This window comes from Balaenoptera borealis (genome assembly GCF_965194805.1).
Source record: "Balaenoptera borealis genome assembly, chromosome: 7".
NCBI classification, from domain to species: domain Eukaryota; kingdom Metazoa; phylum Chordata; class Mammalia; order Artiodactyla; family Balaenopteridae; genus Balaenoptera; species Balaenoptera borealis.
Window position 1 is genome coordinate 85,971,907 of NC_138864.1, and position 25,253 is coordinate 85,997,159.

Genomic DNA, 25,253 nt, shown 5'->3' on the forward strand with positions numbered 1-25,253 from the left:
GAGATATACCATGTTCTTGGATTAGAAGAATCAACACTGTGAAAATGACTCTACTACCAAAAGCAATCTACAGATTCAGTGCAATCCCTATCAAACTACCAATGGCATTTTTCACAGAACTAGAACAAAAACTTTCACAATTTGTATAGAAACACAAAAGACCCCGAATAGCCAAAGCAATCTTGAGAAAGAAAAACGGAGCTGGAGGAATCAGGCTCCCTGACTTCAGACTATACACCAAGCTATGGTAATCAAGACAGTATGGTACTGGCATAAAAACAGAAATATAGATCAATGGAACAGGATAGAAAGCCCAAAGATCAATCCACACACATATGGTCACCTTATTTTTGGTAAAGGAGGCAAGAATATACAATGGAGAAAAAACAGCCTCTTCAATAAGTGGTGCTGGGAAAACTGGACAGCTACATGTAAAAGAATGAAGTTGGAATACTCCCTAACACCATACACAAAAAGAAACTCAAAATGGAGTAAAGACCTAAATGTAAGGCCAGACACTATAAAACTCTTAGAAGAAATCATAGGCAGAACACTCTATGACATAAATCACAGCAAGATCCTTTTTGACCCATCTCCTAGAGACATGGAAATAAAAACAAAAGTAAACAAATGGGACTTAATGAAACTTAAAAGCTTTTGCACAGCAAAGGAAACCATAAATAAGACTAAAAGACAACCCTCAGGATGGGAGAAAATATTTGCAAATGAAGCAATTGACAAAGGATTAATCTCCAAAATTTACAAGCAGCTCAATATCGATAAAGCAAACAACCCAATCCAAATATGGGCAGAAGACCTAAATAGGCATTTCTCCAAAGAAGGTATACAGATTGCCAACAAACACATGAAAGTATGCTAGACATCAGTAATCATTAGAGAAATGAAAATCAAAACTACAATGAGGTATCACCTCACACCGGTCAGAATGGCCATCATCAAAAAATCTAGAAACAATAAATGCTGGAGAGGGTGTGGAGGAAAGGGAACTCTCTTGCACTGTTGGTGGGAATGTAAATTGATACAGCCACTATGGAGAACAGTATGGAGGTTCCTTAAAAAATTAAAAATAGAATTACCATACAACCCAGCAATCCCACTACTAGGCATATACCCTGAGAAAACCATAATTCAAAAAGAGTCATGTACCACAATGTTCATTTCAGCTCTATTTACAATAGCCAGGACATGGAAGCAACCTAAGTGTCCATTGACACTTAGAAGATGTGGCACATATAGACAATGGAATATTACTCAGCCATAAAAAGAAACGAAATTGAGTTCTTTGTAGTGACGTGGATGGACCTAGAGTCTGTCATACAGAGTGAAGTAAGTCAGAAAGAGAAAAACAAATACTGTATGCTAACACATATATATGGATTGTAAAAAAAAAAAAAAGGTTCTGAAGAACCTAGGCACAGGACAAGAATAAAGACGCAGACGTAGAGAATGGACTTGAGGACACAGGGAGGGGGAAGGGCAAGCTGGGACGAAGTGAGAGAGTGCCATGGACTTATATGTACTGCCAAATGTAAAATAGATAGCTAGTGGGAGGCAGCAGCATAGCACAGGGAGATCAGCTCGGTGCTTTGTGACCACCTAGACAGGTGGGATATGGAGGGTGGGAGGGAGACAGAAGAGGGAGGAGATATGGGGATTTATGTATATGTATAGCTGATTCACTTTGTTATAAAGCAGAAACTAACACACCTTTGTAAAGCAATTATACTCCAATAAAGATGTTAAAAAAAAAAACAAAAAGACTGGAGTGAGGGGAAGACTCGGGAAGCTCCAAGGGGAATGATATGACAGCAGAGAATACCAGGGTGTTTGCAATGCACCATGGCAGGCATACTCAGTGTATTTTATTCCTTATAGAAGTGAAAAGAGTATGACTAGGGGAATGAGAGCAGATATATTCTTGAATTCTAGCTGAGGATGACAAATTGAAGTTAAAAACCAATTTAAAGAGGTAATATATTTATAGAATTTGTCAACGTACCATGGGGAATATAAATAAATATTTCACATGCACGTATCGTATTACCTTAAGCTCCTTAAGCAAAAAGACTAAGTTAATTTTTGTACCCCCAACATTTCTTTCTTTATGAAATTGCACATAATAGTTGTTCAATAAATGGTGAACTAAATAAAATAGGTAACTTTGATCTCAAAAAGTGTACAGTCTCTTTGCAGAGACTGAATATAATCATCTGGAAAGTTAAATAAGGGTACATGGTTGTATGTATTAAGTGCATAGTAAACTGTAGAATTCTCTGTATAAATTCAGAGAAATGCAATGTTATGAGGTGCTTAAAATTGATAGATAATCTTTGGATGAATTGCTAAAGTTCCAATCCCTGCTCTGTTACTAACTGGCTAGATGACCTTGCAGATTATTTAAACTCTTCTGTCACTAGATTTATTCTCCTGTAAAATGGGTCTATTGTTATATAGCCAGTAGCCTATTGGGCTGTTGAGGTTTAAACAAGAGAGTGAATGTGAAGTGCTTTAGATAGTGATTGGCACATATAAGCCTTCTACAGATGGTAGAGAAATAAAGGTTTCTTGGGGTAGGTGAGACTGAAGCCAGATCCTGAAGAATAGGTAGAGTTTAGACAATTGGGGAAGAAGGATATATATCATGAATTATAGGTCTGACATTTAAATTGCTTTGTGACCTTTGGCAAGTCTCTGAAATTCTCTGTGCCTGGTTTTCCTTCTTATAAAAAATGGGTTGTTGTAGTTAATAGTGCTTGATGCATAGCTGGTGCTCTTATCATAGTTGCTCTCACCATAGATGTGGTTATTGTCACTGCTGTCATCATCATTGTTGTCATCATCATCAGGGTAGGAGGTAGACAAGACTTTGGCTGTCTTGGAGCTGATGTGTCAGGGAATGGAGGGAACCAAGATTTATAATTGGGGAAGGGTCTTATTGCAAAATCTCTCTTCAAATGAAAGAACTATTAGAAAAATAGAAAACTTTGATTATGATTACAGGAATTTAAGCTGGCTACTGTGTCCAGGATGTGGGCTTTCTATAGAATAAATTTTATTTCACATCAATTTTTTGAAACAAACTAATGATACCAGATTGTACTTTTGCAACGGCTGTTTTCTTACCTTTTTTTGTTATGTTTCTTTGTTTTTTACCTTTTGAGTAAAGCTCTTTTTAGAAGGATCCAAATTTTGTGTTTTTACCATACTGAAACCTATTATAAGATACATAGTTAAAAGGACTGTGCAGCTTGCTGCTGTGACCACATACCTTTGGAATGAGCTTTGAAAATGTTAAGTTGTTGATGCAGAAAATCACGATAAGGCAGAATTATTATTTTTTTTATAAACATTTTTATTTTATTTTATTTTATTTTATTTATTTATTTATCCATCCATGGCTGTGTTGGATCTTTGTTTCTGTGCGAGGGCCTTCCCCAGTTGCGGCAAGCGGGGGCCTCTCACTGTCGTGGCCTCTCTTGTTGCGGAGCACAGGCTCCAGACGCGCAGGCTCAGTAATTGTGGCTCACGGGCCCATTTGCTCTGTGGCATGTGGGATCCTCCCAGACCAGGGCTCGAACCCGTGTCACCTGCATTGGCAGGCAGACTCTCAACCACTGCGCCACCAGGGAAGCCCCAGAATTATTTTTATTAAGCCAGTAGAAATTGTATCTATATTCCAAAAAAGAAATCCTTGTCCTTTTGGTATTCATGTCAGAGTTAGTGATAATTCATGTAGTTTCAGCTACTAATTATGTGTTAATAAGCCTTTTCCTTAATTATTTTTTCTCCTTAGAACGATATCGCATCCAGAGTGAACAATTTGAGGATCTTTGGCTCATAACAAATGAGCTTATTATCCGCCTTCAGGAATATTTTGAAAAACAGGGAATCAAAGATTTCGCATGTTCTTTTTCTGGATCTATGCCCCTTCAAGAATATTTTGAGTTGATCGATCATCATTTTGAGGTGTGTATGATCATAACCCGTATCATCTGTAATTTTTCAATATATGAAAGAAAGATGCTATAGAGGTAAGGATTCTAGTATACATGCTATTAGGCAGTGTATGTCAAGTTGTTATTCTTATGTGGATGGTGGGGTTGTGAATCTGTTCCTGCCCTCTTGCCCAGTTTGTGATCAATTGCAGACTTTTACAGAGTGACTGCTTGGAGCTGTGGTCTGGCCTCAGAACAGAGCTGGTTTAATTCTCCCACATGGGGATTTAACCTTTGACCCCAATAACCCAGTGTTAAAACTATTTGAGCTTATTGGCAGCCATTTGGCTAACTAATTCTAGCAGACCATAAATGAGGTGTGATGATAAAGTAAAGTGATTTTTCCTTTTCATTTTTAACAAGCACACCAGAACTTCTGCATCTGAATGAGGGTTAATCACATAAAATATTCTCCAGTATCTGGCACAATGGGTGCTTAGTAAATGCTGAATGATTAAATGTCTAAATTAATGAGATCTGACAGTGACTTTGTTGCCTGGATATGTTTGCATTTCTTCTTTGGAAGTACCTTCAGAGCCTGTGTTAGATTCTCTTGAGTATCTTGAGGGTGTCAAATCTTCATCCTTTGAAGATTGATTTGATATTTCCAAATGGAAATAGTCAGGAGTCATGTTTTGTGAAAAAAATTGGACAATGAAAGTCATTGTTTTAAGTCCCATGTGTTAAAAAAAAAATCACCAGGCTCTTCTTATTTGCCTATAAGTAGACCCTGTAGGGAATTACAAAGAGGAATTTCAAAACAAGTTTGCACTTTATTTAGGGAAACATTGGTTCCCTAGAGTGGCTACTTTTTAAGGAATCAATAGGTTTTTGCATTTCAATTTGTAAACTATGGTGCATGTGTGTGTGTGCATGCGCGTGTGTGTGTGTGTTAGTGAGAGAGAGGATGAGAGAGAGAGAGAGAGAGGGAGAGAGTGAGAGAGAGAATAGGTCATGTAAATTGTCATTCACATGAACATTCTACTTAATGTTCAGTCCCTTGAACATTCTAAGAGCATTGACTTTAACCTACAAATAAAGACTTCTTTGAATACAGTGTGAACATAAAGGGAAAATTTCAGTGCATACCATCCAATTGCAGATAACACGTCATTATCAAATAAATTGAATTTATTTGGGTCTTCCCTCATCTAAGCTGATAATATTGTATAGGACAGTATACTTTGATCAAACTGTGGCACCAAAATCAATAGTTTGGGAAATATGTTTAGGTACGCTAAGTATTGAGAACCTTTATAATTCTCTAGAATATATCTTAAGAAATTCCTGCTTCACTGTGCAAAACTGGGGTCCAGTGACTTATGGAAGACAGTCCACAGAAAGATTATACTAATTACCTATTTGTAATATTTAAAATCGAAAATATTAGATTCTAATTGACTATGTTTGACATACAGTCCGCCTCCTTCCTCCCCCCCTTATTTGCTGGCTAGTAAATCCCTGGAGTTTCTACCTCAGGGACATTTCCTTTCTGGGGAGGGACTTAGGGAATGTGGTGAACTATAGGCACTTTTGTTACACAGTTAGAAAGGGCATGCTTATACTTCCTTTGCTCTCTGGCCCCGCTCCACTTTTTTTTTTTTAATATGACTTTAAACTTTGAATCAAGGTGGCTTTTGGAATCTAAGTGTCCCTTAGTGTAAGCTCCATGAAAACAGGAATTTTTGTCTGTTTTATTCATTGTTGTAATTCCTAGAGTCTAGAACACTGCGTGGCACTAAGATCAATAAATATTTGTTAAATGTTGAAATTCTGACGTGAAAACATTTCAATCACTGCTGTTTTGTTACACGTTCAAAGGAATGATAACCTGGCTGATGTCTCAGTTTTGAGAATATTTAAAAAATTTTTTGTTTCATGAATTGAGGAAATAAAATATTATAGCAGGAAATCATACAATTAAAAGGGTGAATTATTGATAACTCTAACATTCTTTTTTAAAAATTTAGTTGTTATATCACTTAACTTTTGGTAATGAAAGGTTTTTTTTTTCCTTCAAGAGAATATTCTTTGATTTAGTTAGCTACTTAATGCTTCTGAAACTGGGGTTAAAAGAAGTTAATAGAATTCCAAGTTTTTTTTCCAATCATGTGTCTGTTCTCCATACATGCACTGAAAAGGTAAGGAAATTTGGTTTGATGTCAGAAATGTAAACTATAATATGTTTGATTTCTGAACATTTTGAATATGGTATTTACTTCAGAACTAGTTATGACTGTTAAGTTGAATTAGCAGTTCACATGATCTGGCTTCATGGAGTTGTTCCCTATGACTTTGACTACCTTTCTTTATTTTAATAATATTAAATTCAAAAGTTATGAGAAGAGTTATACTGAAAAGAGTCAATTCTGATTCTCATCCTCCCACTATTCAATCTCCTCTTTGGAGGCAATTTTTGGTGTACAGTTTCTTGTTACCTTTCTAGAACTATTCTATGCAGTCACAACTATGTTACTATATAGATTAAAAAAAATAACGTGAATGATATTCTGTATTTCTTTTTTGCTTTGTTTCATTCAATGCATCTTTGGCTAGCATTGCTTATCAGTACCTGGTGGTCCTGCAAAGTCCTCTTTATTTATTCAACCTGTTCCTCTATTGATGAGTATTTTGATTATTAACATTATCTTACTATAATAGCAACAGAAAAAATCCTATAATGAATATCCTTGTGTGTACATTACTTTTTGCAAGCTCACCCCTAGGATAAATTCCTGGAAGTGGGATTGCCAGGTCAAATGCTGTATGTTTGAGAGCTATTTGTATTAACTTTTCTGTGAATTTTGCCCACTTTTCTATTGGATTGTTGCTCTTTTTCTTACTCATTTGTTTGGGTTGTGGTCCTTTTACATCAATTTGTAGATGCTTTCTAGATATTATAGGCATGGTTTTTTGTCTCTGTGGTTATTGCTATTATTTTTTGCAGTTTGCTGTTTGTCTTATCACTTTACTTATAATGTTTTTCTCTACTTTTTTTCTTAACCACGTAGAATTAAAAAAAATTTTTTAGTTAGTAATTTATCAGGGGTGTGTGTGTGTTTGCGTATGTGTGACTTTTGACTTACAAAGATCTGTCTCATGCTAAGATTATTTTAAAAAATATAATTTTCTAATGCTTTGTTGTGTTTAAACTTTTGATTCCTCTGCAATTGATTTTGCTGTAAAGACTGGGGGAAAAATCCTTATTCCTTTTTTCCCTTATGTATTTAATCAGTTATCACAAACATTTATTGAATGATCTATCTTTACCCCAATGACAACTGGGCCATTTTTACTAAATTTCCATTTGACCTATTTCACTGTATCATCTATGTATTCATGTATCAAATATCACACTTTTAATTCTCTTAACTCTGTAACACACTTAAATTTCTTCTTTACTCTTTTCAAACTTTTATTGGCATTGCCAGTATCCTTACTTTAGACACGTTTTGTTGTGCACATTTAACCTGAATTAAAGAAATTCTTCATTGTAGTTGCGGATAAATGGTGAAAAATTAGAAGAACTCTTATCTGAAAGAGCTGTACAATTTCGGGCCATTCAACGCCGGCTGTTAACAAGGTTCAAAGATAAAACACCTGCTCCTCTCCAACACCTGGACACCTTGCTAGATGGAACTTACAAGCAGGTTAGTATAATAACAGTGATAGTTTTATACTACTGGATATAATTTTTTCCCTCACCCTAGAGTCATGCACCAGACTATCGAGATAAGGTATTTCTTTCCTATGTATTATGGAGCAGCAAATAGCACACAAGCTTTAGAGTCAGAATTTAAAGTCAAGCTCTCACTTTCTAATTATGTGACCTTGAGTAAATTAGATTAGATCCATCCATATTTTACTTCCCAGGGTTGTTGTGAGGATTTTCCATCATTTATGTGAAGCAGCCAGCTTAATGCCAGGCACATAGGATATGCTTGATAAATAGTAGCTATTATGATTAGTGTTATTATTGGACAATTCTTGGTACATCCCATAATTATCATCATAATTCTCAAATTGTCTTACAGAGCAATTGGATTACACTTCTAGTTTTATGTCAGTTGATGTTTTGAGATGGAATTCTTTTTTTAAAATTTATTTTATTGAAGTGTAGTTGATTTACAATGTTGTGTAAATTTCTGCTGTACAGCAAAGTGATTCAGTTATACATATATACATTTTTTTTCATATTCTTTTCCGTTATGGTTTATCACAGGATATTGAATATAGTTCCCTGTGCTATAGAGTAGGACCTTGTTGTTCATCCATTCTGTATATAATAGTTTGCATTTGCTAATGCCAAACTCCCAATCCATCCTGCACCACCCCTTTGGCAACCACAAGTCTGTTCTCTACGTCTGTGAGTCTCTTTCATAGGTAAGTTCGTTTATGTCATATTTTATATTCCACATATAAGTGATATCATATGGTATTTGTCTTTCTCTTTCTGACTTACTTCACTTAGTACGATAATCTCTAGGTCCATCCATGTTGCTGTAATGACATTATTTCATTCTTTTTAATAGCTGAGTAGTATTCCATTGTATATATGTACCATATCTTCTTTATCTATTTATCTGTCATTGGACATTTAGGTTGTTTCCATGTCTTGGCTATTGTGAATAGTGCTATGAATAGTAGGGGTGCATGTATCTTTTTGAATTATAGTTTTGTCTGGATATATGCCTAGGAGTGGGCTTGCTGGATCATATGGCAACTCTATTTTTAGTTTTTAAGGAACCTCCATACTGCTTTCCATAGTGGCCACACCAAATTACATTCCTACCAATGGTGTAGGAGGGTTCCCTTTTCTCCATACCCTCTCCAGCATCTGTTATATGTAGACTTTTTAATGATGGCCATTCTGACCGTTGTGAGGTGGTGCCTCATTGTAGTTTTGATTTGCATTTCTCTAATAATTAGCGACGTTGAGCATCTTTTCATGTGCCTGTTGGTCATGAGATGGAATTCTTAAATAGCCCTTTGTTCTAAATCAAAAAGACTATTTTCTTCCTCTTCCTGATTCGTCCTTCTACCAGTGGTTTATCATTTGCATGACTAGGGTGATCTGAGTCTCACTCTTAAGGTATTATGTCTTCAAAAACCATTCAAAATTATCATCTCAGGCTTGAAATAATAATTTTTAAAATTCAAATTTCATGGGTAAGGCCTCTGCCAGTTCCACTATAAGGAAGTCAGCTTTGAATAACTGCATTATGTCTTCTCATATTTCTATACAATATCACTGATCTGTTTCAAAATCAGTGTTGGTGATATGAATATTCTGTTGATTTTTTGATTGAATTTTTTTGTTGAGATAGTTGTGTATTCCCATGCAGTTATACCAAAAATACAGCTAAATCTCATGTATCCTTTACCCACTTTCTTCCAGCAGTAGCATTTTGTAAAACTGTAGTATAATATCACAACCAGGGTATTGACATTGATAAAATCTATAGATTTTATTCAGATTTCCACAATTTTACTTATACTCATTTGTGGGTGTATTAAGTTCTATATAGTTCTATCACACATGCAGGTTTGTGTATCCACCACCACATTCAAGACACCAAGCAGCTCCATCACACAAGACTCCCTCATGTTGCCTTTTATTAACAGAACTCCCCTCCCGTCCACTGCTCTCTACCACATTCTGTTGTTTTTGAAAGAACGAATCAGGTATTTTTTTTTATAGTTGGCTTTTCTAGAGGAAAGAAAAATAGCTTACCATGTAAACATCAATAAATGTGTTGATAATACATTTGCTTCTTGAAATTTTCATGGTTATTTGAAAATTAGTAGCAATTCGAGGGACAGTCTGTAGCAATAGTAGGGTATTGGAAAGAACACTGGGCTTGAAGTCCAAAGACCCCAGTTCTGTCACTTATTAGCTATGCAGCTTTTGGCAATTCCTTTACCTTCCCAGAACTTCAGTTTCTTTCTATAAAATGGAATAACTACTCACTGTGTTGTTACAAAGATTCTATTCCATAATGGATGTAGAAATGCTTGGTAAATTGTTCTACAAATATAGACTGCCAATTTCTTTTGTGCTGGAGCAATTATGTGACTCTTAGGTTAGTAGGCACTAACGCTCTTTCTGTTCCAGACTTCTTTTTTCTCTCTTCGGTACATTTTTTGTTTTGGTTTGTTTTTCATTTTCTTTCTTTTTTTCCTCCTCCTTCTTCTTCATATCTCTTTGATGACCTATCTCATTCTTAGATTTCCTGCCACACCTGCACCTGGGGCTGAAGAAATGCTGAATCTTATCTTTAATGGTGCTGTATCTTTTTGTGGACGCAATGGCAGAGGGGTCTTTAAAGGGGTTTGTTGAGGATGCTTGATTTAATGCTTTCCATATTTTCTATATAGCAAGACTTTCTTTGTCTTTTATGCATTCTCAGTTCTGGGGTTTATTTTTTTCTGCTTAACTCCAGGTTGGGTTTTTCCATGATTTTTAATATGGACAAGATGATCAAAACCATAGAGTTTTGCTTGAATCTATGTGTTAAGTCTCCATTCTTTTTAGATCAAAAAAGAGAATGAACAAACTTTTGAAAGAAACGTATGAATACTATAAGAAATTTGAGTTAGTTTTAATGCAATTTACTACTCAGTTTTATTATATATATTAAGATTATACAAAATGCTAAATTCTCGAACTTAGTTCTTTATCATCTTCTCAGAAATATAATCACTTTGTATGTTTTTGTGTCTTTCTAGACCTCTTTGCCTTCAAAAACAAAGTGTTGTTTTGTGAGGCTAAAAAATTCATAAATAGTATCATACTATATGTATTAGTCTGCCTTTCTTTTTTGTTTTGCTTCCAACAGTATGTACTGGAGCTCTTTTCACACTGTAGATCTACTTCTCTATTTGTAATGGCTGCATAGTATTCTGTAATATAGACATTCTGTAATATGGAAAAGCACAGTTTATTGAAAGATAAATCTTAAAAATAGTTTTAATTCTGAGTCTAACACTGAGAAAAATCCCTTTTAGACAATTCTATTGTGACTAGACAGGTGTATGACATACCTCACTATCACATACCTTTGGTTTAGTGTAAACTTATCTTTATACTTTGCCTGGCTAGGGGGCAGATTACTTGGATGATTTACTTGGCAGATTAGCCAATCATGAAATAATGATTTGTGCTAGAGCCTGCTCTTACTCTCCATGGCATAACACCATTGCATGAGTGTCACTAGATTTGTAAAGTGTTTTCCTAATGTGTCAGTTTAAAATTAGTTCTACTACCTGTGTGGAGTCCTTGTTTTCTCATGTGCAAGGGGCTTTTAATTTTCTCTTTTCTGTGGATCTTAGTGCCACTTTAGTTTTAGTTGGATAAGCATTCTGAGCTGTGCATTGATAAATTTACTTCCTGTCCATTTGTCACCAGGCATCAGGAAGATGCTATATTGTCATCATATAATGAAGTGGTGATAATTGGTTCATGTGAAAATAGAAGCAGAAGTCAGTATCCTCCTAAAACTAGTGTGTAAACTCTCTTAAGGCAGGGACCTTTTTTTTCTTTTGTCTTATTCACTACTATATTCTCAGCACAATACACTTCTTGTCGCGTTATAGGTGCTTAATAAACATTTGTTCTAGGAATGAATGCTTTCTTGCCACTAAGATAATTTCTTGAAACTGGATGTCTTGGATAAGGGCAATCCTACAAAGAACAGAGCAGCAGAGAATTCCTTCAGTTCAGGCTCATGAATCATTAGGATGATTTATTCTAAAATCCTCAAAAGCCACTAAAAAAATGAAACTCTTCTTGCTTCCTAAATAATATTGTTGGAGGACTCAGGTAAACTGTCATAGCTAGGAAGGTTTTATCGCTGAAAATTCTTGACTAAAGAAATCTTTTCTATTCTTTTTTTGTGAGTATGTATGTGCCAAAGTTAAATATGAAATAATCATCTGTTGAAATATCTCAATGCAGATACAGAGGTTAAATTTCATCATATTCTAAGTGTAATGAGAATTATTTGAGATCTTTCAGTATTAATACCTGTCCAGAAGCATGAAAAGTTTGATTGTCTTCATTTTCCATTTACATAATTGTTGGGTTCTTTCTCTTGGAAACAAAATTTCTTTCATAAAATGTATCCTCTGAACAGTGAGGATAGGATGTAGAAATGTAGAACTGAGGAAGTTTGGAGGTCTTATGGGTGCTACATGTCCAGCAACTGCTATGAATTCCAATAAAGTCCTTAGGACAAACTGAAAGTGAAGCCCAAGTCCCTTCATATACGAATGATTAAGCATTGCTGAGTTGGCTGTAATGTGAAATAGTTGGTATGGTATATTTACTTGTGTAATAGAGTTAGTGATGGTATGTTCATAGGTTCTGAGGTCAAAGTTTGGCTTACTAGCTCTGCACTCAGTAATGATAGCTATTGTTATTTAGGAACCAAAAGTCAATTTACCAGGTACAGGAGTAGGTAAGGTCAGGGTGGGAGGACAGAATGGCTTCTGTGCCCTTGGTGTTTAGCAGAAACTCTGGGTACCACTAGTTTACATGGTGAGGCCAGTGAAGTGGGTTTCCAATCTTTGAATGACTTGGGATGTAGGTGCCTTTGAATCTGGTCCAGCAAGAGCCTGTTAGAGAAAGCCACTGCTTCTAAGGTTGCGGTAAGACATCCAACATTGTTTCCTTTAAATGCATGCTAATAAATGTTCTAGGGTTTGAAGTGGAGTATCTGACTTATCCTAGTATAATGATCAAGAACTCTGTGTCCAGAGACAGCTTACTTGTATTCCAGCCCTGGCTCTGTGACCTTGGGCAAATTACTTAAACAAAAAGAAAGCCAAAACCCTCCTAAACCTCGGTTTTCCCATCTGTAGAATGGTGCCTCCTTCATTGGGTTTTTGTGAGGACTGAAATGTGTAAAGACATAAATTGCTTAGAATAGTGCTTGGAACACAATAATCTCTCAACAAATGTTAACTACAATTCTGAGGATAGTTTTTCATCTTTATTTGACTAATAAGTTATGCCATCTCAAAAATGGTGCTATTCATTGGTCAGAAAAAAGAGGTTATAATACATCATCTTTCTGAAACTTCGCTATCTGTTGGCATCACAAATCTAGATCTCAGCTAAGAATCATGAAGATCATGTATCCTCAGGGGCACCCCCAAACTCCTCTAGGGTAACTGCCTTGGGTGTTTGGTTCCAGAGAGGATACCAAAAGGAAAGGCGCATCAGGATCGTAAGGTCAAGTGACCATCTTACCAAAATCCCTGATTGTTTCATCTGGATGTATTCTTAGAAGGAAAATTGCTCAATCAAAAAATATTTCTCACTCACACACACACACACACACACACACACACACACACACGTACACATACATATTGCTTAGCAAAAATGTACTAAATTATAGTTACTCCAGCAGTATATAAAAATGTCTATTTTGTAGGTATTATTGTTTTGATCTTTACAATTCTTAACTGAAAAAATAATTTGACTGTTATTTCAATCTTTCTTTCTTTGCTTACCAGTGAGGTTGAACATTTAAAAAATGTTAATTGGCCATTTATATTTCTTCTTTTGTGATTTACATATATAGAACCTTTTGTTCAATAGTATATCAGGTAGTTCAGCTTTTTCTTATTTTGTGTATATTAAGAGTGGCAATCTTTTAGCATACTTTTGTCATGCATAAAAAATACTTTGTGTATGTAAGGAATGCAATCTCTCTTCATATGTAAAAGAAGTTTTACCAATTTGTCATTTGCCTTTTATTTTTATTTATGATGTTTTTTAGACAAGTAAAATTTATAAAGTATTTACATAATAAAGTCTATTCATCTTTTTCCTTTAGGTTTCTCTGTCTAGGAAAGTCTTCCCACGCCAAGAGTATTATCGATCTATAATTTATTTTAACATTTTTATGCTATCATTCTTTATATATACTTTTTTTTAATCCATCTGGAATGTATTCTGCAATTTAGTGAGAATCTCATCTCCTCGCCAAAAATGGTGAGCTAGTTGTCTCAGCCCCTGCTTACTGCATAATCCATTTTTCTCTTGCTGAGCTGAAATACTACTTGTATCATTTAACAATTTTACTGTATAGCAAACTACCCCAAACCTTAGTGGTTTAAAACAACAGTTCATTATTGTTCATGAGTCTCTGAATCAGCTGGGCAGTTCTGTTGACCTGGGCCATGGTTGACTGTTCTTGTTTGAATTCACTCATGTGTCTCTGGTTAGCTGGTTGCTCAGCTGGGGACTGGATGGCCTAGGATGTGCTTACTTACATATTGGCATTTGGCTCACAATTAGATGGGGTGATTGTACCACATGTCTCTCCTGTGTGGCAGGCTGGCCTGGGCTTGTTTACATGGTGGCTACAGGTCCCGGTGCACAAGTATTCTTCAAGGCTCTGCCTGTGCCATGTCTCTCATTCCCCATTGGTTTTGAGCAACCCAGATCAAAGGGTTGGGGAAATAGACTCTGCTTCTTTATTTAAGGAGTCGAGAACTGTGGGCATTTTTACAATTTACCCTAATTCTAAATGAGCATATACTAAATGAGCAAAATGTTTTGAAAGATAATTTTTTTCAACCTTTCCTAATCCTTGAACTTAGGTTTTCTATACTTTTAACTTTGAAACCTAAATTTTTGTTGTTATTAAAATTTTATTAATTCATAATCAGTTATGATCTATGGATTTGAAAGATAATTTCTCTTATAATTAGATTTGTCAAGAGTTATTTAAAGCAAACAGAGCATCTGTGCTGTTTTCAGGCTAGTGAAACTGCCTGAATACTTGCCTATGTGCTTAGTTATGGTCAGGTGTTTCGGGGATGGAATCTGTTATCTAGTCTCCTTGTAGGTCCCCACCATAGTCCTGTCCAGGGTGGGCGTTATGGGTGTGTGATCTATGCAGTCACAGAGCCCTGTGTTTGGTTGAATGCTCTGTGGTAGCCGTCGTGAAATTCTTAATACTTTTTGAACAAGAGGCCCCATATTTTCATTTTGCCGTGGGCCCCTCAAATAATGTAGGTGGTTCTTGCCCTGTTGGGATACTAACTAATTTTTAATGAGTAGAACAAGACAATTGGGAGCTCAAATACAGAGTAGAATTCAAAGACATACTGGTTTTATTACCACTACCCCAAAACCACCTGTACGTTTCCCCAAAGATGAACAGAAAGGGATGCAGTGGGCATCAATGAACTCCTCTGAATAGCTCAAAGGCTTCTTTCTGGGAAAGGCATCTTGGTTAACTGACAATGAAGTGACAAGGGTTATCTCATTTAAGAATATCATCCTGCAATTAGCTGTCTCTAGGCATGTTGTGGGTGGCAGACTTTTTTTAGATTTCCATTCTGTGGGTCACTGGCTTCAAGATGCACCATGAATAGTTATGAGTTTTGGTGCACAAAGGGTTCAGCCAACCACTTTTCTCCTGTTTTTAACTGCAGGTTATTTCTTATATCCTTATCTTTGATTGGACAGGAACCCCAAAACCACAGCACCACATTATACTTTTAGTACCATGCCTTTCCTGTATAGTATCTACTAACCATCACATCACACTTCACTGGGGGCATCTACCAAGCACCCTTTACTGAGGTCATCCTACAGCTGAGACAAGAAGAGAGGACTAGGACTGGCACTCTGGGAAAAGCATCTCGTGATTCTTATGTGGGAAGGATCTGGTTTCCAGTGAATGAGGATTTTCCAGTTGCTCACCACAATTTCTATAATTTATTCTAGAATTTTGGAAAAAAACTCTTACTTTTTGAAAGAACTTTCACCTTTACTTCTAGCTCTAGAGGCATAATGTTGAAAGAAAGTAACCGTGTCAAGTAATTTCTTTTTTTCAGCAGTTAGAAACCTAAATTTCCTCATTTGGATAATTGGAATCCTGCTTTGTCAACCAACTGAATACATTTTTGGAGGACCTAAGAAAAAAAGTATGGGTAGAGAAGGGAAATTCATGTTTATTGAGCATCTGTTGAGTCTGAGATACATTTCATTTATTTATCATTTTATACAGCCATCTTGTGGGTGGCATTCTTGTTTCCATTTTATGGATGAAGAACTTGAGACTTACAGCAGGGTTAAACAACCTGCTCAGTGTTACACAGTTATTAAGCCATCTATTCCAAAGTCCATGTTTTAGTATGTCATGTGGCATTTTTACTTCAATTATTTCCAGGTGGGAAATAGACATCATAGGTTTTCTTTAGCAAAACTACAGTCAGGTTGAAGAAAAAACAGATTTGTGCAAAATATTTGTACATATTTATGATGTATATATGTATATATTCATGATCATCCAATATTCATTGTATATACACCTATCAGAAGGTAACAAAATCTTCTGGAGAGTTCCCCAAATGTGTATTACATCTGAAACTTGGGTATCAGAGGAAGAGGTGAGTTTGTTAATTTAACTGATACTGAAGTTCAGTTTCTTTGCCATCAAATGCTAGTGCTTATTGCATTTGGCAGAAAAGCTTTGGAAAATAAGTTCTCTTTGATGTTATAAAATTTTCACGTGTATTTGTTTGTCAAAGCAGGACTGGTTGGTTGAATTGAAATAGGGGAAATTTAGACTTACCCTATGGTTTGGCTGTGTTTTGATGCTTTTATGTGTACTAAGATTTTTTTTTTCTCTGCTTGAACACTAACCCTCTGTTGTAACAGGGGAAAAGTGTTTACTAATCTAAAAGTTTAATTGTGTCAGATGACATATGTGTGATGTAATGACTGATAGCCATTAATGTTTTAGAAAGGCACTTGGCTGGTTTTTCTCTTCTGCAAAACAGAGGCTGTATTAGGCATAATTTTAAACAGAGATCCTGTGGTTTGGAGTTTGCTATTTGTTACTTTTTCTATACTTAAAACTTCCTTCTACTCTGTTTATTTGTGTGTTATTGATATATAAAAATCATTTTAAGTCACACAAAAATCTAAGAGCTTTTTGGTCTGTGACTTTTTAAATGAGCATGATTTTGGCTGATAACACAAAGGAATATGTGATGAAACCATTCAGAGGCCTACTTTCCTCTTTGCATTGGCAAGTAAAAAACAATATGCTGAGACTGAGAAGGAAGTATCAGGGATTTGATGATGTTGCTGCATTTGTCTTCCTTATAACCACTTAAGACCTAAGAAAAAGTTCTTTCTTTTCCCAAGGAGATGGAATAAACAGATGATAAAGGGAGCACAGAAAAATGTAACCATATGTTTGGGGATGAATGTGAGAGTTTAAGTTAAAAAAATAAAAGGATGGGATGGCAGTAAAAAAATGGAGTTTGCATGTTTTGACCCTATAATTCTATTCTTGGATGTTTATCTAAGAAAATAGTTCACAAAGGAAAAAAAATACATTCATCAAGTTGTTCATTTACAGTATTAATCACCTTTGCAAGAAATTATAAATCAGCTTTCTATAGTTGGAAAATGATTAGATTTATTATAGTACCATCATTTGATATATCATTTCTTATTATTTTAAAAACTGGAATAATATAAAACATTTTATTTTATTTTTTATTATTATTTTTTAATTAATTTATTTAATTTGTTTATTTTTGGCTGCATTGGGTCCTTGCTGATGCACACGGGCTTTCTCTAGTTGCGGCGAGCCGGGGCCACTCTTGGTTGCAGTGTGCAGGATCTAGAGCACAGGCTCAGCAGCTGTGGCACAGGGGCTTAGCTGCTCCGCGGCATGTGGGATCCTCCTGCACCAGGGCTCGAACCCATGTCCCCTGCATTGGCAGGCAGACTCCTAACCACTGCGCCACCAGGGAAACCCCTAAAACATTTTAAATAATTGGAAAGAGCAGATTACTATATAGTAAGTCTCCAATAGATGTATCTATAATAGATAAGTGTGCAAAGATTTGGAAGGAATACAAAAAATTAAAAATGACATACATTTGTTTTAGATGACTTTAAATTCTTAAATAATTAAAAAAATTGTTATGATCATAATTTTATAAGTGTGAAATTTTTTTTCACAATATGTGAATGTACTTAGCACTACTGAACTGTACACTTAAAAATACCTAAGGTGGTAAATTTTATGTTCTGTTTTACCACAGTTAAAAAGAATAATAACTTTTTGAAAACTGGGATGTGGTCAGAAACTCCTTGTCATCATTGGTTTTCTATTTTTTTTTTTTTGCAGTGTAGACTAAACATAACTTTTTTTTTTAACAGTCCTATTCACTTTTTCTTTTTAACATCTTTATTGGAGTATAATTGCTTTACAGTGGCGTGTTAGTTTCTGCTTTATAACAAAGTGAATCAGCTATACATATACATATATCCCCATATTTCCTCCCTCTTGCACCTCCCTCCCTCCCACTCTCCCTATCCCACCCCTCTAGGTGGTCACAGAGCACCGAGCTGATCTCCCTGTGCTATGCAGCTGTTTCCCACTAGCTATCTATTTTACATTTGGTAGTGTATATATGTCCATGACACTCTCTCACCCTGTCACATCTCACCCCTCCCCCTCCCCATATCCTCAAGTCCATTCTCTAGTAGGTCTGTGTCTTTATTCCTGTCTTGCCACTAGGTTCTTCATGGCCTTTTTTTTTCCCCCTTAGATTCCATATATATGTGTTAGCATACTGTATTTGTTTTTCTCTTTCTGACTTACTTCACTCTGTATGACAGACTCTAGGTCCATCCACCTCACTACAAATAACTCAATTTCGTTTCTTTTTATGGCTGAGTAATATTCCATTGTATATATGTGCCACATCTTCTTTATCCATTCATCTGTCGATGGACAGTTAGGTTGCTTCCATGTCCTGGCTATTGTAAATAGAGCTGCAATGAACATTATGGTACGTGACTCTTTTTGAATTATGGTTTTCTCATGGTATATGCCCAGTACTGGGATTGCTGGGTCGTATGGTAGTTCTATTTTTAGTTTTTAAAGGAACCTCCATACTGTTCTCCATAGTGGCTGTATCAATTCACATTCCCACCAACAGTGCAAGAGTGTTCCCTTTTCTCCACACCCTCTCCAGCATTTACTGTTTGTAGATGTATTGATGATGGCCACTCTGACCGGTGTGAGGTGATACCTCCTTGTAGTTTTGATTTTCATTTCTCTAATGATTAATGATGTTGAGCATTCTTTCATGGGTTTGTTGGCAATCTGTATATCTTCTTTGGAGAAATGTCTATTTCGGTCTTCTACCCATTTTTGGATTGGGTTGTTTGTGTTTTTGATTGAGCTGCATGAGCTGCTTGTATATTTTGGAGATTAATCCTTTGTCAATTGCTTCATTTGCAAATATTTTCTCCCATCCTGAGGGTTGTCTTTTAGTCTTGTTTATGGTTTCCTTTGCTGTGCAAAAGCTTTTAAGTTTCATTAGGTCCCCTTTGTTTATTTTTGTTTTTATTTCCATGTCTCTAGGAGGTGGATCAAAAAGGATCTTGCTGTGATTTATGTCATAGAGTGTTCTGCCTATGTTTTCCTCTAAGAGTTTGATAGTGTCCGGTCTTACATTTAGGTCTCTAATCCATTTTGAGTTTCTTTTTGTGTATGGTGTTAGGGAGTGTTCCAACTTCATTCTTTTACATGTAGCTGTCCAGTTTTCCCAGCACCACTTACTGAACAGGCTGTCTTTTCTCCATTGTATATTCTTGCCTCCTTTATCAAAAATAAGGTGACCATATGTGCATGGGTTTATCTCTGGGCTTTCTATCCTGTTCCATTGATCTATATTTCTGTTTTTATGCCAGTACCATACTGTCTTGATTACCTTACCTTTGTAGTATAGTCTGAAGTCCAGGAGTCTGATTCCTCCAGCTCCGTTTTTCTTTCTCAAGATTGCTTTGGTTATTCGGGGTCTTTTGTGTTTCCATACAAATTGTGAAAGTTTTTGTTCTAGTTCTGTGAAAAATGCCATTGGTAGTTTGATAGGGATTGCATTGAATCTGTAGATTGTTTGGGTAGTAGAGTCATTTTCACAGTGTTGATTCTTCTAATCCAAGAACATGGTATATCTCTCCATCTGTTGTGTCATCTTTCATTTCATTCATCAGTGTCTTATAGTTTTCTGCACACAGGACTTTTGTCTCCTTAGGTAGGTTTATCCCTAGGTATTTTATTCTTTTTTGTTGCAATGGTAAACAGGAGTGTTTCCTTAATTTCTCTTTCAGATTTTTCATCATTAGTGTATAGGAATGCAAGAGACTTCTGTGCATTAATTTTGTATCCTGATTCTTTACCAAATTCATTGATTAGCTCTAGTAGTTTTCTGGTAGCATCTTTAGGATTCTCTATGTATAGTATCATGTCATCTGCAAACAGTGACAGCTTTACTTCTTCTTTTCTGATTTGGATTCCTTTTATTTCTTTTTCTTCTCTGATTGCTGTGGCTAAAACTTCCAAAACTATGTTGAATAATAGTGGTGAGAGTGGGCAACCTTGTCTTGTTCCTGATTTTAGTGGTATTGCTTTCAGTTTTTCACCATTGAGAACGATGTTGGCTGTGGGTTTGTCATATATGGCCTTTATTATGTTGAGATAAGTTCTCTCTTTGCCTACTTTCTGGAGGGTTTTTGTCATAAATGGGTGTTGAATTTTGTTGAAAGGTTTTTCTGCATCTATTGAGATAATCATATGGTTTTTCTCTTCAGTTTCTTAATATGGTGTATCACATTGATTGATTTTTGTATATTGAAGAATCCTTGCATTCCTGGGATAAACCCCAGTTGATCATGGTGTATGATCCTTTTAATGTGCTGTTGGATTCTGTTTGTTAGTATTTTGTTGAGGATTTTTGCATCTATGTTCATCAGTGATATTGGCGTGTAGTTTTCTTTCTTTGGGACATCTTTGTCTAGTTTTGGTATCAGGATGATGGTGGCCTGGTAGAATGAGTTTGGGAGTGTTCCTCCCTCTGCTATATTTTGGAAGAGTTTGAGAAAGATATAGGTGTTAGCTCTTCTCCAAATGTTTGATAGAATTTGCCTGTGAAGGCATCTGGTCCTGGGCTTTTGTTTGTTGGAAGATTTTTAATCACAGTTTCAATTTCAGTGCTTGTGATTGGTCTGTTCATGTTTTCTATTTCTTCCTGGTTCCATCTCGGGAGGTTGTGCATTTCTAAGAATCTGTCCATTTCTTCCAGGTTGTCCATTTTATTGGCATAGAGTTGCTTGTAGTAATCTCTCATGATCCTTTGTATTTCTACGCTGTCAGTTTTTACTTTCCTTTTTCATTTCTAATTCTGTTGATGAGTCTTCCGCCTTTTTTTCTTGATGAGTCTGGTTAATGGTTTATCAATTTTGTTTATCTTCTCAAAGAACTAGCTTTTAGTTTTATTGATCTTTGCTATTGTTTCCTTCATTTCTTTTTCATTTATTTCTGATCTGATCTTTATGATTTCTTTCCTTCTGCTAACTTTGGGGTTTCTTTTTGTTTTTTTTTCTCTAATTGCTTCAGATGTAAGGTTAGGTTGTTTATTTGAGATGTTTCTTGTTTCTTGAGGTAGGATTGTATTGCTATAAACTTCCCTCTTAGAACTGCTTTTGCTGCATTCCATAGGTTTTGGGTCGTCGTGTTTTCATTGTCATTTGTTTCTAGATATTTTCTGATTTCCTCTTTGATTTCTTCAGTGATATCTTAGTTATTAAGTAGTGTATTGTTTAGCCTCCATGTGTTTATATTCTTTACATTTTTTTCCCTGTAATTGATATCTAGTCTCATAGCGTTGTGGTCGGAAAAGATACTTGATATGATTTCAACTTTCGTAAATTTACCAAGGCTTGATTTGTGACCCAAGATATGATCTATCCTGGAGAATGTTCCATGAGCACTTGAGAAGAAAGTGTATTGTGTTGTTTTGGGATAGAATGTCCTTTAAATATCAATTAAGTCCATTTTGTTTAATGTATCATTTAAAGGTTGTGTTTCCTTATTTATTTTCATTTTGGATGATCTGTCCATTGGTGAAAGTGGGGTGTTAAAGTCCCCTACTATGATTGTGTTACTGTTGATTTCCCCTTTTATGGCTGTTAGTATTTGCCTTATGTATTGAGGTGCTCCTATGTTGGGTGCATAAATATTTACAATTGTTATATCTTCTTCTTGGATTGATCCCTTGATCATTAGGTAATGTCCTTCTTTGTCTCTTATAATAGTCTTTATTTTAAGGTCTCTTTTATCTGTTATGAGAATTGCTACTCCAGCTTTCTTTTGATTTCCATTTGCATGGATATCTTTTTACATCCCCTCACTTTCAGTCTGTATGTAGGCCTAGGTCTGAAGTGGGTCTCTTGTAGACAGCGTATATACAGGTCTTGTTTTTGTATCCATTCAGCCAGTCTATGTCTTTTGGTTGGAGCATTTAATCCATTTACATTTAAGGTAATTATCGATTTGTATGTTCCTATTACCATTTTCTTAATTGTTTTGGGTTTGTTATTGTAGGTCTTTTCCTTCTCTTGTGTTTCCTGCCTAGAGAAGTTCCTTTAGCATTTGTTGTAAAGCTGGTTTGGCGGTGCTGAATTCTCTTAGCTTTTGCTTGTCTGTTAAGGTTTTAATTTCTCCGTTGAATCTGAATGAGATCCTTGCTGGGTAGAGTAATCTTGGTTGTAGGTTTTTCCGTTTCATCACTTTAAATATGTCCTGCCACTCCCTTCTGGCTTGCAGAGTTTCTGCTGAAAGATCAGCTGTTAACCTTATGGGGATTCCCTTGTATGTTATTTGTTGCTTTTCCCTTGCTGCTTTTAATATTTTTTCTTTGTATTCAGTTTTTGATACTTTGATTAATATATGTCTTTGTGTGTTCCTCCTTGGATTTATTCTGTATGGGACTCTGAGCTTCCTGGAATTGATTAACTATCTCCTTTCCCATAGTAGGGAAGTTTTCAACTATGATCTCTTCAAATATTTTCTCAGTCCCTTTCTTTTTCTCTTCTTCTTCTGGGACCCCTATAATTTGAATGTTGGTGCATTTCATGTTGTCCCAGAGGTCTCTAAGACTGTCCTCAATTCTTTTCATTCTTTTTTCTTTATTCTCCTCTGCGGTAGTTATTTCCACTATTTTATCTTCCAGGTCACTTATCCGTTCTTCTGCCTCAGTTATTCTATTGATTCCTTCTAGAGAATTTTAAATTTCATCTATTGTGTTGTTCATCTTTGTTTGTTTGCTCTTTAGTTCTTCTAGGTCCTTGTTAAATATTTCTTGTATTTTCTCCATTCTCTTTCCAAGATTTTGGATCATCTTTACTATCATCACTCTGAATTCTTTTTCAGGTAGACTGCCTATTTCCTCTTCATTTGTTTGGTCTGGTAGGCTTTTACCTTGCTCCTTCATCTGTTGTGTGTTTCTCTGTCTTCTCATTTTGCTTAACTTACTGTGTTTGGGGTCTCCTTTTCACAGGCTGCACGTTCGTAGTTCCTGTTATTTTTGGTGCCTGCCCTCAGTGGTAAGGTTGGTTCAGTGGGTTTTGTAGGTTTCCTGGTGGATGGGACTAGTGCCTGTGTTCTGGTGAATGAAGGTGGATCTTGTCTTTCTGTTGGGCGGGTCCACGTCCGGTGGTGTGTTTTGGGGTGTCTGGGACCTTCTTATGATTTTAGGCAGCTCACTTCTAATGGGGGGGGTTGTGTTACTGTCTTGCTAGTTGTTTGGCATAGGGTGTCCAGCACTGTAGCTTGCTGGTTGTTGAGTGGAGCCGAGTCTTAGCGTTGAGATGGAGATCTCTGGGAGAGCTTTTGCCGTTTGATATTCCATGGAGCCAGAGCTTTCTGGTCGACCAATGTCCTGAACTCGGCTCTCCCACCGCAGAGGCACAGGCCTGACACTTGCCAGAGCATGAAGACCCTGTCATCTACACGGCTCAGAAGGAAAGGGAGAAAAAAAGAAACGAAGAAATAAAATAAAATAAAAAAGTTATTGAAATATAAAATAAAAAATAATTATTAAAAATATAAAAATTAAAAAGTAATAAAAAGAAAAAAAAAAAAAAGAAGAGAGCAACCAAATCAAAAAACAAATCCACCAATAATAACAAGTGCTAAAAACTATAGTAAAAAAAAAAAAGAACAGAAAAAAAAGAGACAGAACCCTAGGACAAAGGGTAAAAGCAAAGGTATACAGACAAAATCACACACAGAAGCATACACATCCATACTGACAAAAAGAGAAAAAGGAAAAAAAATATATATCGTTGCTCCCAAAGTCCACTGCCTCTATTTTGGGATGATCCGTTGTCTATTCATGTATTCCACAGATGCAGGGTACATCTAGTTGACTGTGGAGATTTAATCCGCTGCTCCTGAGGCTGCTGGGAGAGATTTCCCTGTGTCTTCTTTGTTCGCACTGCTCCTGGGGTTCAACTTTGGATTTGGCCCTGCCTCTGCATTTAGGTTACCTGAGGGCGTTTGTTCCCGCCGGGACAGGACGGGGTTAAAGGAGCAGCTGATTATGGGGCTCTGGCTCACTCAGGTGGGGGGCGGGGGGTGAGGGAGGGGTACGGAATGCGGGGCGAGCCTGCAGCGGCAGAAGCCAGCATGTCTTTGCAACAGCCTGAGGTGCACCGTGTGTTCTCTCAGGGAAGTTGTCCCCAGATCACGGGAGCCCGGCAGTGTCGGGCTGCACAGCCTCCCAGGAGGGGAGGTGTGGACAGTGACCTGTGCTTGCACACAGGCTTCTTGGTGGCGACAGCAGCAGCCTTAGCGTCTCATGCCCATCTCTGGGGTCCGCGCTGAAAGCCGTGGCTCGTGCCCGTCTCTGGAGCTCGTTTAGGCAGTGCTCTGAATCCCCTCTCCTCGCATACCCTGAAACAGTGGTCTCTTGCCTCTTAGGCAGGTCCAGACTTTTTCCCGGACTCCCTCCTGGCCAGCTGTGGCGCACTAGCCCCCTTCAGGCTGTGTTCACGCCGCCAACCCCAGTCCTCTCCCTGGGATCCGACCAGAGCCCGAGCCTCAGCTCCCAGCCCCCACCCGTCCCGGCGGGTGAGCAGACAAGCCTCTCAGGCTGGTGAGTGCTGGTTGGCACCGCTCCTCTGTGCGGGAATCTCTCTACTTTGCCCTCCGCACCCCTGTTGCTGCGCTCTCCTCCGTGGCTCCGAAGCTTCCCGCCCCCCCCCCCCACCACCACCCCCGGTCTCTGCCAGTGAGGGGGCTTCCTAGTGTGTGGAAACTCTCCTTCTTCACAGCTCCCTCCCACTGGTGCAGATCCTGTTCCTATTCTTTTGTCTCTGTTTTTTCTTTTTTTCTTTTG

The 25,253-nt window shown here is 36.9% G+C and overlaps 1 protein-coding gene across 12 annotated transcripts in view; it reads left to right on the forward strand.

Moving 5' to 3' along the window:
* BBS9 (Bardet-Biedl syndrome 9) overlaps window positions 1–25,253 on the forward strand; it is a 480,217-nt gene that overhangs the window by 246,960 nt on the left and 208,004 nt on the right. For all 12 annotated transcript variants that reach the window (XR_014246785.1, XR_014246786.1, XR_014246787.1 and 9 more), the window contains 2 exons: window positions 3,815–3,987; window positions 7,514–7,666. Coding sequence is in view for 7 of the 12 variants with exons in the window: in XM_082399436.1 (XP_082255562.1) it covers window positions 3,815–3,987; window positions 7,514–7,666 (326 nt within the window). In the remaining 5 variants the exon portion in view is untranslated. The remainder of the gene's footprint in view (window positions 1–3,814; window positions 3,988–7,513; window positions 7,667–25,253) is intronic.